A 16,797-nucleotide genomic window follows, 5' to 3' on the forward strand; every position below is an offset into this window, starting at 1 on the left:
TTTTTTTTACATTTGTGTTTGCATGGTATATCTTTTTCTATCCATTTACTTTAAACCTACCTACAGGTATCATTTGAAGTGAATTCCTTATGACAGCATTTTCTTGTGCATGTTTTTAAAAATCTATTGTGACAGTCTCTATCTTTTCCTTGGTGTGGTTAGATCATTTACATTTAATGTAATTATTAATATTTAAATTTAGGGTCTAACATTTTATTGTTTGTTCCCTCTTTTTTTCCTTTTTCTTTCTTCCTTCTTTTGAGCTATTTTTAACTTGTTTTAGTATTTTGTTTTATTTGTTGTGTTTTTTACTATATCTCTTCATATAGTTTTTCTAGTGACTGTTTTAGGGGTTATAATACTTTCTTTCACAGTCTAATTGGAATCACTATTTTACCTTTTTAAGTGGAATATAGAAATCTTATGACTATATAGATCCTTTTAACTCTCCCATTATGTTATAGTGTCATGCATTATGTTTACATAAATTGAAAATCTCATCTCACTTGTCATAATTTTTGCTTTTGGCTAATAAACATATCTTGAAAAACTTGAGGAAAATAGCCTGTAATAGTTTTCCATATACTTACATTTTTCTTACTCTGCCTGCATTCCTGATGTTCCAAGCTTCTCTAGAGTAAGTATCTGGATAACTATAACCATCATTTCCCTTTTTTCTAAAGAATTTCCTTTAGCCAGTCTAAAGATCAGATCTACTGGCAATGAATTACCTTAGATTTTCGTTTTTATCAGAAAATGTCTCTAACTTCATTCCTGAAGGATTCTTAAACATCGGATATAGAATCCTGAGTTGACAGGTTTTTTCTTTCTTTCAGCACTTCAAAAGTGCTGTTTTACTTCCTCTGGACTCAGTAGTTTCTGATGAGAATTCCACAGTCATTCAAATGACTGTTTCCTTGTACATAATGCATTGTTTGTTTCTAGTGGCTTTCAAGACTTTCTCTGAAGCTTTCAGCAGTTTGATCATGATTTATCTGGGAATGGATTTCTTTGAATGTGTCCTGTTTGCAGTTTTCTGGGCTTCTTAAATCTATAGTTGTATATCTTCTGCCAAATTTGACAAAATTTTAGCTATTATTTCTTTGAATTTTTTCCCGTACTACACTCTTTTTCCTCTTTTTCTGTAACTCCAGTGACATAAATAGATCTGTTGACTTTGTCTCACGTGTTCTCTTTTTGTCTGTTTTAAATACTTTTCTTTCTGTTGTTTGGATGATTTTTTGTTAACTTGGCTCCAGTTTTATTGACTCTTTTCTCAGCATCTCCATTCTACTATTGATCCTGTGCAATACAGTTTTTAATTTTGGTTATTGTATTTTTCAATACTAAATTTTCTACTTTATTATTCTTGATAGCTTCTATTTGTGTTTTTTCATTTGTTTCAAGAGTGTCTTCCCTTGCAGCATTTTTATAACAAATCTCTTAAACTTTTTGTCAGATGATTTCAACTTTTGGGTCATCTCAGCCTTGGCATGAGTTATCTTTTCCCTGGTGAGTTTATTTTTCTGATTATTTGCATGCTTGGTAATTTTGCATTGTTTCCTGGTCATTTTGAATATTATGAGACTCTGGGTTTTATATAAATCCTACAGATAATATTGGTATTTTTGTTTTAGGAGGCAGTCAGCCTGGTTGGATATAGTTAGTTCATAAGTTCTGACCAGCCTTCAATATTTGTTCAATTTTCAAACCCTTTGCAGTCCTCTTAAGATAGTTCTTTTCTGCACCATTCACCAGCCAGTTTGGGAACTGGCAGTGCCTAATTCTTACCTCAGTTCTCAAAGTCTGTGGTTTAGGGTCGGATCCACATGTGCATAGATGGGGAAGTAGACAGCTCACCTGAACAGGTGAGTCCAGAAATTTATCAACAGCTTTTTGGTTTGCTTCCATGAACTCCTTTTCCTCCACAATCTTATTGGCACATTTTAGTTCTCAGGGCTCCCTCTTCAATCCCCTGGACAGACAGCTGGGGCTTTACCCCATTCCATTAACCTCTTCCTGTTACTAAACCTCAATCTGGGTCCAAGCATCAGGAAGACAGAGGTAAAAAGCAAAGACATTTCGCCCACCTCTTAGGGGGAGCACACCTCTTCCCAACACAAAGGGACCATCCCCCACTCACTGGTTTGGGCTCCTGCAGCCCCTGTTGTCCTCCACACCACAAGATTGCTTAGGGAGGAGCTGAGGTTCAAGGGCTCAGAGATAACACCAAAAAGGGATGATTCCTCACTCGCCCTGAACGTAGTTGTCTCAGCCCATTTTCTGCTGCTGTAACAACACTGCCATCTAGGTAATTGATGAAGAATAGGAATTTATTGGGCTTACAGTTCTGGAGGCTGAGAAGTCCAAGAGCATGACGCCGGCATCTGCCGAGGACCACCCCGTGGTGGAAGGCATTCCATGGCGAGGAAACATGCCAGACAGGAAAAAAGGGGCCAAAGTCCCTCAATAACCAATTCCAGTAGTAACAGCATTCATCCATTCCTGAGGGAGGGGCCCTCATGACCTAATCACGTCTGAACACTGTCACAGTGGCAGTTGTTTCCAACACAGGAACACATTGAAACCCTAGCAGTAGGAGATGCTTTTCCTTCCTCAAAGTGGATTAGAGCCCGTAGGGGGGCTCCCCAGCTGTGCCAGGCTTTGCCTCCAGGGCTCAGGCTGTAGTAATTTTGGGCTGAGGACAACAGAGGGATAACCCAGGAAGCCCATTCATCTTTTCTGTGGTACTTGAAATTCTTATCTTCTTTCCAAGGCTGCCCACTACTACTGACTCTTCCCAGCCCTCACATAGCTGCTCTGTGCCTTCTGTCCAGGTTTTATAAAGACATTCAGTAGAAGAAACAAGTATAGAGTGCTTGCTTCATTTTACCTGGAATCAGAATCCCCCTTTCCCTCCATTTGTGTTTCAGGTTAGTTTATTCTGGCTGCTTTTGATGGCCAGGGAGCATTAGGTCAAATAGCTGTGACTTGTGCCAGGGACACCAGTTCCTGGGGATCCCCCTTCCAGGCCAGTGGCTGCTGCACAGGGATGTCCTGCAGGAGCTGAGGCCCTGCTCTTTCTTGCTCTGTTGCTCTTTGTTGGCCATGGCCACAGCACAGCTACTGAGATGCTCCGCAGGCATGGCCCGGCAGGTAGCACCTGTGTGCATGGGCCTGAGTGTGCCCCTGCTACCTGCAGCCTGGCTAAGGAAAAGTCCCAAAGCCTGGGCTGCTGAAGGATGCCCCTTCCCCCCAGGAAGCCACACAGACCTTGACAGGTCACCACCCACGGAGCTGTGATGGTCGAGGGAAAGGAGACTCCTCCTCAAGAACTTGGAAGCACAGTGGTCTGCCTCCCAGGAAAGAGACCCTCAGTGCTTGTCTGAGCCCTGATCTCAGAGAGGGCCAGCTGCCTGGCCAGCTCTGCTATTGGCTGTGCTCTCAGCCTGGCCGTGTGCAGTGGACGCACAGGTGTGTTTGCTGAGGTGGCTCTTAGCAGATTATCACCGAGGAGAGATGGATGCCCAGGATAAGGAAGTGATGAGTCTGAGCTCAGCAGTGGCAGAGCCAGGCTGGTCCCGGTCTGTGTCCTCCTGCCGTGCTCTGGTGTGTGCTGTCTTCCTTATTGGAGCTGGGTTTGGCTGAGTTGGTCCAGGTTCAGGTGTCAGGCCTGCTCAGAGCCTTGAGCTCCACTCCATGGCGTGGCATGAAAACACCTTGCATAAAAACCCAGTGTCTGTGACGCAAAACAATTTCTCCCATGACTAGCATCAGAAAAGGGCATCCAGACCCTTGGCAGAGGATGCACAATGCAGGCAGAGGGTTTAGAAAACAGTCTTCTCTGGGTGAGGCAGTTACGGTGCACACATTTAAATAGCTGCCCAAGCCGAAATGAAAATAGCCCTGTCCTTCAGATAGAGAGACTCCAAGATGCAGGTCCTCTCCCTTGACCCCAGCCACAGAAGCCCAGCCCAAGGTACCCAGCACCACAGGACAGGCAGGAGGAAGGGCGAGTTTGGGAAGGAAACAAGGGAAGTGGAGGGGTAAGAGAGAGGAACATCCAGAATGTGGCGTTCGGAGGCCATGTCACAGAGCCCCCAGGTCTCGGGGCTGCCCTCTGGGGAGGCCCATGGTGAAAGAGAGAAGGCTGCTGGGTTTTTTTTGTTTTGTTTTTTGTTTTTTGAGACGGAGTCTCGCTCTGTCGCCCAGGCTGGAGCGCAGTGGCACAATCTCAGATCACTGCAACCTCTGCCTCCCGGGTTCAAGTGATTCTTCTGCCTCACCCTCCCGAGTAGCTGGGACTGCAGGCGAGCCCCACCACGCCCGGCTAATTTTTTTATTTTTAGTAGAGATGGGGTTTCACCATATTGGCCAGGATGGTCGTCTCGAACTCCTGACCTCATGATCCGCCCACCTTGGCCTCACAAAGTGCTGGGATTACAGGCGTGAGCCACCGCGCCTGGACCAGAAGGCTGCTGTTTTAATGGTTGCCCCTTTGGGCCACCTGAAGTGATTGTTCCAGCTACTGAGGACTGATATGGTCACCTCAACCTCAAGAACTTCTATTTTCCACATGAGTTAATGTCTATGAGTGGATTTCACTAGATTATAGAATATGATGCTTAACAGCAAGGATTGCCCTTCTTCAAGAACGGGTGTCATTCAGCCATGTGATTCTGCACAGGCTAGGGTTCGAAGCACTGTGCTCTTTGAGAGCTGCTTTAACTAATTACTGCATTTGTTCGCTGCAGGGTGAAACAGAGTTTTCAGATACATTTGTAAAATCAGGTGCCTGATTGCTAAATACTGCATTGTTTGAGCTATACTTCCTCATATGTTGCCTGGTACGGACCAGTTAAGAAATGGTTTCCCATGAGAAACTGACAATGAAGCTGAACATGTTTGATAAACTCTGTGCTCATCTATGGACATATAATTGTTTTATTATACGATACTTTTACACTTGGAAAGAAAGGTGCTCTGTAATTTGGCAGCAATTTGTCAGAGCAGCACTTGAGGCTGGCGCTCAGATGAGGCCCTTGGAACCGTGCCATTGTTTCTCGGAACTGCTCTGCGCTCCAGTTAGGTTTGCACACACCTCCCTCGTTTCATTCCTACAAGTTTAGTAAAGTTCCAGGCCGTTCTCCCAGAACACCTAATGGAAAGCACGGAAAACAAAACCACCAACTCTGTGTTCGCCGAGGAAGGCAGGAAATTGGCCTCTGCTTCTTGCGGTGTTGATGTGCTGCTTTCATTGTTTCTTTTCCAAGACAGCTGTCCCCGAAATCTCTTTTCCTCCAAGTCAACAGCAGCCTACCTTGCTTTGCTTTGCTTTTTTTTAAAGTTAGGCATAACAACAACAGCAACCATAATAATGATTAGCAGTTTGATTTCAAAACGTTTTCTGAAGAAATGAGAGTAAACAGAGTGCATTTGCCCAAGGAAATCCACCACCCCCCCAGCCATCAGCCGGTAATACAACTGCATGTGCTAATGAACCCGAAGCTGTTAATGTGGTTTCTTCAGTTAAATTGATTCATGAATTTTGAAGAGAACATTATCTAATGAATTTTCTTTGAATAGAAAGCAATTAAAAGGACAAATCAGTCTGATTAACCCCAAAGTCACCCTCCTGCCACAAATGGTGTACAGTTTGAAATTATATCATAAAAAACTAGAGCACATTTGCTATCTTTTTGCCCTCTACTAATCCATGTAAATTAATGAACAACAAAGTTAATTTCTTTGATGACCCTTTTCCAGTATCACCTGGATTATGCTGATGTTTAATTTGCTTAATGTTATAATAAAGACTAAACAGATTTTTTTCCCAGTGAAGTGATTATCGTTCCCTTCAGTTAAGAAGTGATTTTTATTATTTAACACACATGTAAGGGTGTGTTTCCTTTAAGAGCCAAATCACACTTTGCCAGCTTGGCACCAAGTGTAATTAGTGTTCTTGTGGACACACTCGGAACATCGTTCCTGCCCGCGGAAGCCTTCCCTTTGTTGCTGCTATTCAGAAACTCCTGCCCCTGGAGGGACTGGAGCCCCTGTGATGGAGGACGTGGCTCTGTCTCCAGTGCTCCTGAGCTGCATGTCCCCCTTGGAAAGACAATAGGTACTGATTCAGACAGGCCTTCTTCGCATGCCCCAGTTTCTCTCCCGCCAACACCACTCCCAGGTAACAGTTCTGAAACCTGGAGGCAGAGGGAGAGAATGTTCTCCTGCAGTCACCTCCTCATTCCTGCAGCAGGATGCGGCACAAATGCAGTTAGATGTGGTTAGTCAATTAAAATGGGAATCAAGTCATTTTATTTTTGCAGCCCTATTCACTAAAGATGCCCGTAGCCAAGGTCACCGGCAGCCCCTGCGTACTGTGGTGCTTGGCACTCCAAGCAGTAGCTGGGGGAATCCTGCACACGGCTGGATGTGGACAGCCAGCATAATATCGCAGCCTGGCCTGTGGCTGCTTTTGCCTTCTTTGTCCCAGTTGAAGTTGGAAATTAACCAGCAGTACAAAAGATTTCCAAGTAGGCGGGCAGGCAGGGACTTCTGTGCGTATTAATTGAGCCATGAGCTCACTTACACATGCCCAGTCGCTAGAAGAGTGGCACACACAACCCCACGCGGAACACGGGAAGGTGGAAAGAAATTGCAAACCTGCGGTGCCAGCTCTGGGGATGCCTTCCAAGGGGCCAGCCTGCATGGTGGCCTGCCACATGCTCGCGTCTCCTCACCTGGTGTGGTGGCAGCAGTGCATGGAGGCCGTGTTTTAATTGAGTATAACACCTCTATTTGTGTCGATGCGTTTCCTGTTTTGGGACTAGCGGCTATTTATATCAGAACTGCTGAAGCCGTTTGTCCAAATAACATCATCCTGCATTCTTCCTTTCAGAGTCATTCACCAGACAGGTGTTATGGAAGCTGCTGAAGGTTGTGAAATTCGGAGAAGTGATTTCTTACCAGCAATTAGCAGCCCTGGCAGGCAACCCCAAAGCTGCGCGAGCAGTGGGAGGAGCAATGAGAGGCAATCCTGTGAGTTCTCATGGCGCAGGCATGGCTGTGGGTGGTGGGTGCGTGCAGGGTGGCAGGGTGTCATCTGATCCCACGTTTCCCCGGAAGGCAGGCTGTGCTGCTGGGGTGGGCAGAGGGGCAACATCTGTGATGGGGACCATTGTGCCAGATGCCTCCAGAAGAGGCAAAGGCCACCGCAGCACCACACTACTGGAAGCTCCCCCACCCCGGGAGCACGTCTCCACTGCATGAGCTCCTGGTTGTCACAGTGAGCAGGAGAGGAGGGAGCCTGGAGGAGTGGCAAGCAGGCAGAGGGGGCCCCACCCGCTCACTCAGCAGGTGGAAGTGTTGGATGTCTGTTTTATGGCCCACACTCTTCTAGGTGCCCGGAGTATAGCAGCTAACAAAACAGACAAAAAGGCCTATCTGCGAGGTGCCTGCATCCTAGCAGGATGGCCGAGCAAGGGTGCACATCCAACCCCATCTGTCTGTGGGCTGCACTCCCCCTGAGGCCCAGGGCTCCCTGGGTCTCAAGAGCTAAATCACCACACGTGAGCACATGAGGCAGGAGGCCCTGCAGCATGGGACGAGGGACCTGGACCGCATGCACATCATATCTCACCAGGGATGGCACCCTCCCCAGAGCCCTTCTGTGTCCTCATCCTTCCCAAGCGTCTGCAGTCAGATTTCACTGAACTCGAGGCTCCCAGGCTATGCAGCCTCAGGCCGTGCTTCCCAGAGGACAAGGCCCAACCGGGACACAGCATGGGTGGGGCAGCATGGCCTGTGGTGCCTGGGGGCAACGTGGGTGCCCTTGCTCTCCCATCTCACAGCACCCAGGCCTGGCAACTGGGCCGCGGGCCATCTGGCATGAGGTAGTAAGTCACACACAGCATGTCATGTGGGCCTGGCCAACGCCACACGTGCCTGTGTGTGTGGGGGCAGGAAGGGTGCCCCAGTCTGCGTGGCCTGTTGGGAGAACCCACACAACCTCGAGAACGCCCCTGGAATATTCACCCAGTGATGGTGTGTGGTCATGTTGGCAGTGTCTTCTCCTGAAAGCTCTATGAAAGTTTCTAGCATGATGGAAGCATACCATCTGATCAGGGAGTGCAAATATGATCACTCCATCATGGGATGGGAAATTACTAAATCAGATAGACCTCGCTTTTTGAAAAATTGCTGTGGCTTTGCTGTCTATTTCCAAAACTACTTACATCCCTGCTCACAGGGGAGAGGCCGGCGTGTTCACACCACAGCCTGCTGCTCCTGCTGCCCGCTGCAGCAGCCTGGGGGCAGAGCCTCCGTTTCTAGGAGATGACAGTTACGTAGGCTTTTGCACAAAACTGCATTGTTAGTCCTTAAAAAGCAGCTCCGGTAGGTTTGTAGTGGATTGCATTGTCGTAATGTACACCCTAATCTAGGCGAGCTTTCTGCCCTATTAAAATATCCCAAATATCCCAGGAGTGAGATACCACAGGGACAGCCACCATCCCCACCTCCTCCGTCTCTTCCTGTCCTCAGTTTTGGTGACAGTGGCTGGTGGGCGCAGTTGGCCCTTCCTTTTGCACCTGTTGCACGTTAATTGCAGCGTCTTCAGCTACGTTGTCGTAAAACATCTGTACCACACAGTAGGGATCTGATTTTTACGGTGCATTGGCGGATATTTCCGAATCAAATTTCTGAGGATGGTTTTTGACGTTTCCCAATAAAGCTTAACCTACATGCCCCTCTGGAAGGCCGCTGTCTTCTCCCCGGTTGTGAGTCAGTTTTGAAGTGTTCAACCTGATAAAAAGGCAGCTCAGATGCTGTTGTGTTGTGGCTCCGTGTAGGGCCCATGAGAACTGTGGATGCGAATGGGGTTTTGGGGGTCCTCTTCCTGCACCAGTGCAGTGACTGTTTCAGGCAGTGTCTATTCTTTGTGCCCCTTGAGGAGAGTAAGTCCTTGTCTTCTCCCCACTGAGGTGGATTCTGCTCCCTCCGTGCACACACGTGAAGATGGGAGTGGTCCCGCCAGTGGGCGCCGACTCCACTCGCTCCCTTGTGTGTGCAGCTCCCCTTTTGCTGTAAGGACAAGCTCCACTAACTGACATGTGCAGCGTGGCAACACCCTCCCCCACCAGCCTTTCGTGACGCCAGCAGTTTCTCACTCTGCAGTGGAGATGCCGTCGCTGGTTAGCAATCCTGCTTGTGGCGATATTTGGAGACATTTATTGTTCTGCAAACCAGCGTGACTCTCTTCTCCTGCTATTAATCTCTATGAGTGTCTCTGTTCCAGTATGGCCTCAGTCACTGAAATGTATAAAGTAGTATCACATGGAGTGTAAAACCCTAATGTCCGTAAAGTCCACACGTCGGCACCCCGTCACATGAAAAAGCTAAGACTGGAGGTGAGCACAGCATCAGGCAGGAGGGTTCTACAGGCACCAAGTCTCGCCCTTCTCGGCGTCCACATGCCTCCTGTGCCGAGGGCAGCCAGGCGGTGGTGGCCTCCCATGGCCTTTCTGTAGGCTCCACCGTGTGCAGCGACCTTCCACTTGAGGAGGAGGCTGCAGCAGGACCCGTGGCTACGGTACCCACAGACGCCTCAAATTATAGCACAGATATGCCAGAGATATTCCTGCAAGAAGCCTTCAGCTACGTAGTTTACTATCATTCAGATTGACAGGCTCCCAAGTTCCCATTAGAAACCTCATTAGAATGGGCTAGGAGGATGAAAAGGTGACCCAGGAACTTGAGGGAGGAAGGGCCCTGGCCAGCAGTGAGCCATTGCTGCTGTCGATGTCCTCAGGAACGTTTCCCTTTGGCGCTGACAGCAGCGTCCCAGCCGGAAGGCTGTGCACATCCACTCCAGCCCAGACGGTGCGTCGCTGAGACTCGCTCATTGAAAACATCCCTTATATTCAGGCTGAATAGAGTGATTGTGCATTTAAGGGAGGAGAGTGAAAAATGGACTTGGAATGTTAGAAAACATCGTAAAGCTCATTGTGCATTAATTCCTTAGGTGGCTTGCAATAAACAGGAGCACATGCTGGTTCATATTACTGCATTTGCTGTCAGCATGAGTTTCTCTTTCCCAACCGGAGTAAGGGATGGCTTTTGCCATCCGGAGCTTTCCTCTATCCTAGGAGCTTGATTTCTCCAGAATTTTCCAGGAAGGACTTACCAGCCGGTGTAAGGTGGTTGGTCAGCATTCCTGGAAGGCTGTCTTCCCAACTCAGTGGGAGAGGATGGTCAGTTTCCCAGTATATTGAGTAGAAAACTCCTCACGGCCCACCCCCTCCACAAAGCACCCTTCCTCTTCATCCTCAGACAGAATTTGCTAAATGCAGTTCAAAGGCAATCGATACATTGCACAGGGAGTCTCCCCACCTTTTTCTAAACAAATGCATTCCTGAGGAGTTAGTTTATTCACAGATTGCCATAAGCGTTAATGACCCCCCGAGTCTTGTTCTGCCAGTCACCCAGATGGCTGCTGATAAAGACTTAGCATCATGTTCTAAGTGTCAGGGTTGTCAGTGGAGCTGAACCATTTGACCAGAAGAAAAAAACGCACAGGGAGCTATTGATTACAGCTTCTCGGTGTCACTTGTTCACCAGGATTTAGGTATTGATGAGGCTGCGAGTGAAAACAAGCTCTTTCCCTTGTGGGCTGCTGCCCAGAAGAACAAAGGCGAAGTTGGAAAAAAATATTCAGCCGGTACCAGAATCAGAGGGATTCCATCATTGATTGAAAGGCCCCTTCATGTTATTTTTGTTGGAAACAAATCTATGGGTTTGGAAGTTTTATAGCGTTTGAGAAAGGGGCTGCATAAGTGATGGATTCGCGTATTGGATGAATTAGATTCCACAGCATGAAGATTTCAATGCAGCTGTGATATTATGAGCTTCTTGGTTATTGATAAAAATTACATTTTATGCAGCACATGCTTTAAAGGAGAGGGCATAGAGGGTATGGATCCTTTGAAAATGTCCTTAGGGCCCCAATAAATTTCAGCAGGTTTCATTATCTTAATAGTCTGAAACCTGCCACCAAAATTCACACAAACAGAAGCAGCGTTCCCTATTTCTAATGGTAAAAATAGTGCCTATTTGGTAAGTCACCTCTTCCCCATCACAGCATGCTGAGGTGAGGATCGGTCACAGCTGTCGGGGTCATTGTTACTCCGTGGCGTCTGTCCTGGCCTCTGCATTGATGTCTAGGAAGAGGGGGAGGGAGACATGTTTATTTTACTCATTTTTATAATTTCACAGCTCATTGAGAGGGAGAGAAGAAAAACCAAAGCTCTGCTGTGAAATCTGCTATTAGGTAGGAAAATTGAATTGGTGCCTAAATGTTTATAAAACTAGATTGAATTAAATGCCCACCTCTTTATCAGTCAAAAACGTGAATTGTGTATTATCTAATAATATGCCCTCACAGCAATTATTTATAATGGGACTGTTGTATTCGATAAAAATCATCAATCAGGGTAAATATTCCATCCTGGAGATTTCCTGTGACTCCTTCTGGGAGACTGGGATTCTCGGCTGTTCCAGAACTTGGCAGTTACTACACCTCACTCTAGTAAACTCAACGCTGAAAACAGTCAGCCCTCCGCCACCTGCATGTTGCCATGTTATAGTCGTCAGAAGCCTCTTAGACTGCGTCATTGGTGCACGTTACCAAACTCATCGTCAAATCAGGATGAGCTGCATGATGTGCCGGAAGCCAGAGCCCCACCTTGCAGCCATGTCATCTGCTGGCACCGGCTGTCACCCCACAAGGTCCCACCTCAACATTCCACATCAAGGAGCAGTGTGGTGCGTGGAGCCATGCGGGAGAGTGGTTAGAGCCCCTTCTTTGCCACTTAACAGCTTTATGAACTTGGGCACGAGACTCCATTCGGCCGGAGGCTGAGACAGACCTGGTGGGGCCTGGCGGGGGTGATGGGGGCCATAGATGGGGTGGAAGATGCAGCAGCATCAGGCACGGGCACACCCGCTCCCAGGGGCTTTAAGCACCTTTTCCAAGGCGGGGCTGGGGCTGGGGCTTCCCCCACCTCCCTCGGGGATGTGTGTAGCTGGGCCCCACAGAGGGCCACACCCACCAGGTGAAATCTGTGACAGGTACATGTGTGGCGGTGACACAAGCTGCTGGCCCCGAAAGCCTCAAGGGATGCAAGAGTAGGAATCACCTCCCCAGGAAGCAGAGGTGCCCAAGAAATAGAGCTTGGAGACGCTGGGCACATGCCCCCAGCTGCTTCCTCTAAAAGCTCACCTGACTAGTAGCTGGTTGCTTTGTCCAGGTCACTGGCTTTGGAGGGTGGAGCATGGGGAAGCTGGGCATGGGCAGAAATCATCTCTCTGTTGAGCTGGGGATACGCTCAGCTGGAGAGAAAAAGAAGAGTGGAGTCGGAGTGATACCCGGAGTGATACCCGGGGGTAGCCTGGACACGCCTCAACCTTGGGATCCTGCAGGAACAGCTGTTTGTTCTCATCAGGGTAGGACGCTGGGAGCAGGGCTGCCATGTGTGAGGGCCCAGGGAGAGGCCTCGGGTCTGCAGCATCTGTGTCTGGGCCATCTAGGGTGCGGGGATGAGTGGGCTGCCCTCCAGCTCAGGATGCAGGGAGGAAGGGGGGCCAGGCAGTAAGCAATCCCTAGGCATCTCCCATGTGCCCTCCACGTGTCGTGCCGGCCGAGAACCTTCCAGAGCGAGCTTGCTGCCCTTCCCCATTCTTCTGGAGCCCGTGCTGGCTCCTGTGGTTGTGCTCATTGGCAGTTTACCTTCTTCACGGAGCAGCCACTGTGATGCTTTGCATGATGATTCGGCATGTCTCCCCACATGTCCCCTGAGATGTCCTGGCCCCTTAGTGGCTGCCCACCCATACACCTGCTCCCCTGGGCCATGAACTACTTAGGGATGAAGGCTGTTGCCCAGGAGGCTCTCCAGCCGATTCTTTCTTGAGAAATCTGTGCGAGACTTCCCCATGTGCTCCTGGGAAGCCGTTCTGGAGCAGCTCTGCACAGTAACCGCTTGTTGGGAAGCTTAAGCAAATGGCCCTGGAGCCCCCAGAGTCCCCTGCGGTGGCCATGCAGGCTGTGTGGCCATCCCTGTCTGCCCAGGCAGAGGGGGACAACCAGAGAGATGCCCATATGTTACTTCCCTGTCTTCCACCTTTCTGAGCCAATTGAGAAATGGATAGCAGACCTCAAGATTTTAGCTTTATTAGGGTAAAAGCGAGATTGAAGGCAGGGGGTGGGGGGCCGGTGGCACGGCCATGGTGGCTTCCCAGTAATTCCCACAAGAATTACATTCGCCATCACTTTCCCCTCTGGCTAAGCTCAGGCCTCCCCAGCCAGGGCAAGGGCTGACCATCTCAGAAGAGATCAGGGCGCCCCAAGCCCTGGGGCAGGCAGGTCAGCCGCAGTAGCCCTAACGGTGCTAAGCTGGGCATACCCCTCTCTTCCTCCTGTATCGTGATTAGTGACTCATTCTCCCTTGTGGGTGTGAGTAGAGGAGGCCAGCACCCACATGGAAACCAGAGGCAGGGGCCACAGCACCTGCCCCCACCCACCACAGGTGGCTCTCAGAGCTTCAGCCGGACAGTGGACCCATGGACCTCCTCCTGTCTACACAGCTCGGGCAGTGCCAAAGGACCAAGGCGGAGTCTCCCTGAGGACTGCACTGAAGGAGGCGCCCGCCCCTCTGGAGGGAACAGGGATTCGCTTCCCCTGGTGGGACTGGCCATAAAGAAGCAGTTGGTAGGCAGGATCCGAGGCCTGTGCATGGCCACGTGGTTGTGGTCCTCACTCTGGATCAGCCCCTATCAGCACAGGGCATCCTGAGTTTAGGTCAGCCACAGATCCGGATCGTGCCAGCTCCAGGCTAGGAAATAACAGGTTGGGCATTGCCGGAGGCCCCAGGATGCTGCAGCCAGAGCCCTGAGCCTGGGGGCGTGGGAGCCACATGGGAGGTACTGCCTGCAGCTTGGAGCTCTCTGGAGCCCGCACCCTTTCAAGGTGGTGCCAGCCCTGGCCTCACATGCGGGATGAGGATGGCAGCATTTTGAGTGGGGGGTGAGTTTGGGTGAATGTGCAGATGGCACCTTGAGAGCCGTCGCTGCCTTGGGTCCCTGGGTGGAGTCCTTGTGACAGTCACTGCTTCCTCTTTGGTTGGGTGGGGGTGGTTTTCCTTGTGATGCAAGCTCGCTTTCTGAAGCCCCTCTGCTAATTTAAGACAGATGTGTGCTCAGCGTCACTCTCGGGTGAACGGCTGGACGACAGCTCTGTCTCCCCGAGCTCCTGAGTTGGGAGGCTGCAGCAGCCTGTGGGAGGGCTGAGGGCAGGGAGGGGTACTGGGTCTGGGTCCCTGCTGGGACCCAGTGGAGGAGCTGAACGTGCCCTGCCCCTAGTGGGGGTGACCAGGGAGCTTCTCAGACCCCTACAGGCACCCCAAGACTACGGAGGAAGACACATACCCACTTCTGGGCACAGCGTGAGGCAGGGGTTGGCCAAGTCCTCCTGTCAAGGGCCAGAGAGTAAATATGTTAGGCTTGGCAAAGCAGCCATAGTCAGTATGGAGAAAAAGGCATGGCTGCGTTCCAGGAAAGCTTCATTTACAAAAGCAGGTGGTGGGCTGCGTGCGCCCACAGCCACAGTTGGCCGGCCATGGGCTGGAGAGGCCTGTGCAGGTACGGTCTTCTCTGACGCTTCCTGTGATGCCTGCGTGATATCTGGGGAGTGTTTGAGAGCATCACATACCACCAGAACTTGGAAATGTAGTTTTCAGTTTTGCAAGTGAACGTTGTAAATTACTCACCGGATGAAATCAAGTTTTCTCCTCCCAAATCATGGCATAAAGCGATTCTCTGAAGATGCCCCACATCACCTCAGGACATTCATCCCTCCCCCAGCCCATGCCGAGACCCCCAGGGACTCAAGGGCCTCAGGGGAGGGGGAGTCCATGCTGAGACATAGCTGACACCCACCCATGCCAACAACCTGCCCCCAGCACGGGCCCCTGCTTGGTGGGCACAGGACTCCTGTCAATCGGGGCCTTGCCCTTGACCCCAAAGACCTCATTGTCCAGATCCCTGACTGACGGTGGCTGCCCCCCTGTCTTCCAGGTCCCCATCCTCATCCCGTGCCACAGAGTGGTCTGCAGCAGCGGAGCCATGGGCAACTACTCCGGAGGACTGGCTGTGAAGGAATGGCTTCTGGCCCATGAAGGCCACCGGGTGGGGAAGCCAGGCTTGGGAGGGAGCTCAGGTCTGGCAGGGGCCTGGCTCAAGGGAGCAGGAGCTACCTCGGGCTCCCCGCCTGCTGGCCGAAACTGAGCGTGTGCAGTAGGATGGATGTTTGAGTGACACACACGTGTAACACTGCATCAGACGCGGGGCGTGGGGGCACCACTGTATTAAAGGAAGTGTCAGTGTCCTGGGAACAAGCGTGTCTGCCCTCTCTGTTTCCATATTTTACCGCAGGATGAGTTCAGACGCCCGCGGTCCTGCACACATTTGTTTCCTTCTCTAACGCTGCCCTTGCTCTATTTTTCATGTCCATTAAAACAGGCTAAGTGAGTGTGGAAGGCCTGGCTCATGTTGGGCCACAGCCCAGGATGGGGCAGTCTGGCACCCTCAGGCCACAGACGGCTGCCACAGCCGCTGTCCAGGGCCAGCTAAGGCCTGTCCCAGGCCGTCCACACTAGAAAGCTGGCCCTGCCCCATCCCCACCATGCCTCGCTTCCTGGCTGTCCATGGCTGTGGTGGCATTTTCCACTCACACTTCCTAGCATCCCACACTCAGGTCTCACTGAAGGAAAGGGGAACAGGCCATGGAAGTTGATGCTTACAGAGGTTTTCTAGCTTTGTTTCCCACCTGCCAAAAAGGCTAATGCAAGATGCATCCACTTATGGTATCAGGTGAGTAGAAAATAACCATTTGCCAAGATTTGGAAAGACAAAGAGCTCCTGGACACGGGTTCGATGGAGTTTGCACCTCTCTGAGAGCTGAAGTCAAGTCTCACCCTCTCTATACTCCCGGGCCTAGTGTGCTCTGGGCAGCAGGTAGGAAGGGACAGGGGCCTCTCATCTCAGGGGCTGCCCCAAAGGGCCCTCAGGGACCATGGGCCTGTTAGGACCCCAGCACCCCAGTGTCGATCCTGGAAGTCAAAGGTCACGACTGTGGGGGGCCAGCTCATGTCACTGATGGCAGCAGGGAGGGTTTCCAGCATGGGCAGTGCGCTGCTGTCTGATACTTCATTATTGTGTTGTCATTCTAGCTGTATGATTAACTATATCCAAAAGCCGGAAGGGAAACCTGTAGCTCTGCATATGGAGAAATAAAACAGCATATGTATAGAGAAAATAAACTGCACCCAACTGTGCACTAGAGCGCCATGTTCTTACCCAACATTCCTTGCCTCGGTGTGAACCACAGCAGGGAAGCTCGCATGGTTCTATACGTCACCGAGGCCTGGATGAAAACGTGGCTTTGCGATGTGTATGGTTGGGACCTGCCTTCTATTTCATGTTTTCTTAACACCAACAAAAGAAAACCGATTTCAGACTTTTTTCGCTGATTTATGATTTATTATATCCCTTTCTGGTATCAGCCAAAATCTGGGTTTTTCCTATGACATGAAGTGATGTGACTCTTACCCCATTATCTTAACTCGTATTTTTGAAGCAGGGTAAGTCACACAGCGGGTCATGTAGACACGTGCTGTTTTGTGGGACAGGCCCTGGGCCTCCTTGCTCCCGGCAGGCTTCAGGTGCCGCACACCGCGTCACCAT

At 50.2% G+C, this 16,797-nt stretch overlaps 1 protein-coding gene across 3 annotated transcripts in view; it reads left to right on the forward strand.

Annotated features, from left to right (window-relative positions):
- Positions 1-15,449, forward strand: part of MGMT (O-6-methylguanine-DNA methyltransferase) — a 300,789-nt gene extending 285,340 nt beyond the window's left edge. For all 3 annotated transcript variants that reach the window (XM_054435997.2, XM_054435998.2, XM_054435999.2), the window contains 2 exons: positions 6,902-7,041; positions 15,130-15,449. In XM_054435997.2, coding sequence (XP_054291972.1) covers positions 6,902-7,041; positions 15,130-15,339 — 350 coding nt within the window. In that variant the 3' untranslated portion in view covers positions 15,340-15,449. The remainder of the gene's footprint in view (positions 1-6,901; positions 7,042-15,129) is intronic.
- The last annotated feature ends 1,348 nt before the right edge of the window (positions 15,450-16,797 follow it).

The sequence above is a fragment of the Pongo pygmaeus genome, chromosome 8, assembly GCF_028885625.2.
Source record: "Pongo pygmaeus isolate AG05252 chromosome 8, NHGRI_mPonPyg2-v2.0_pri, whole genome shotgun sequence".
Taxonomy (NCBI): Eukaryota; Metazoa; Chordata; class Mammalia; order Primates; family Hominidae; genus Pongo; species Pongo pygmaeus.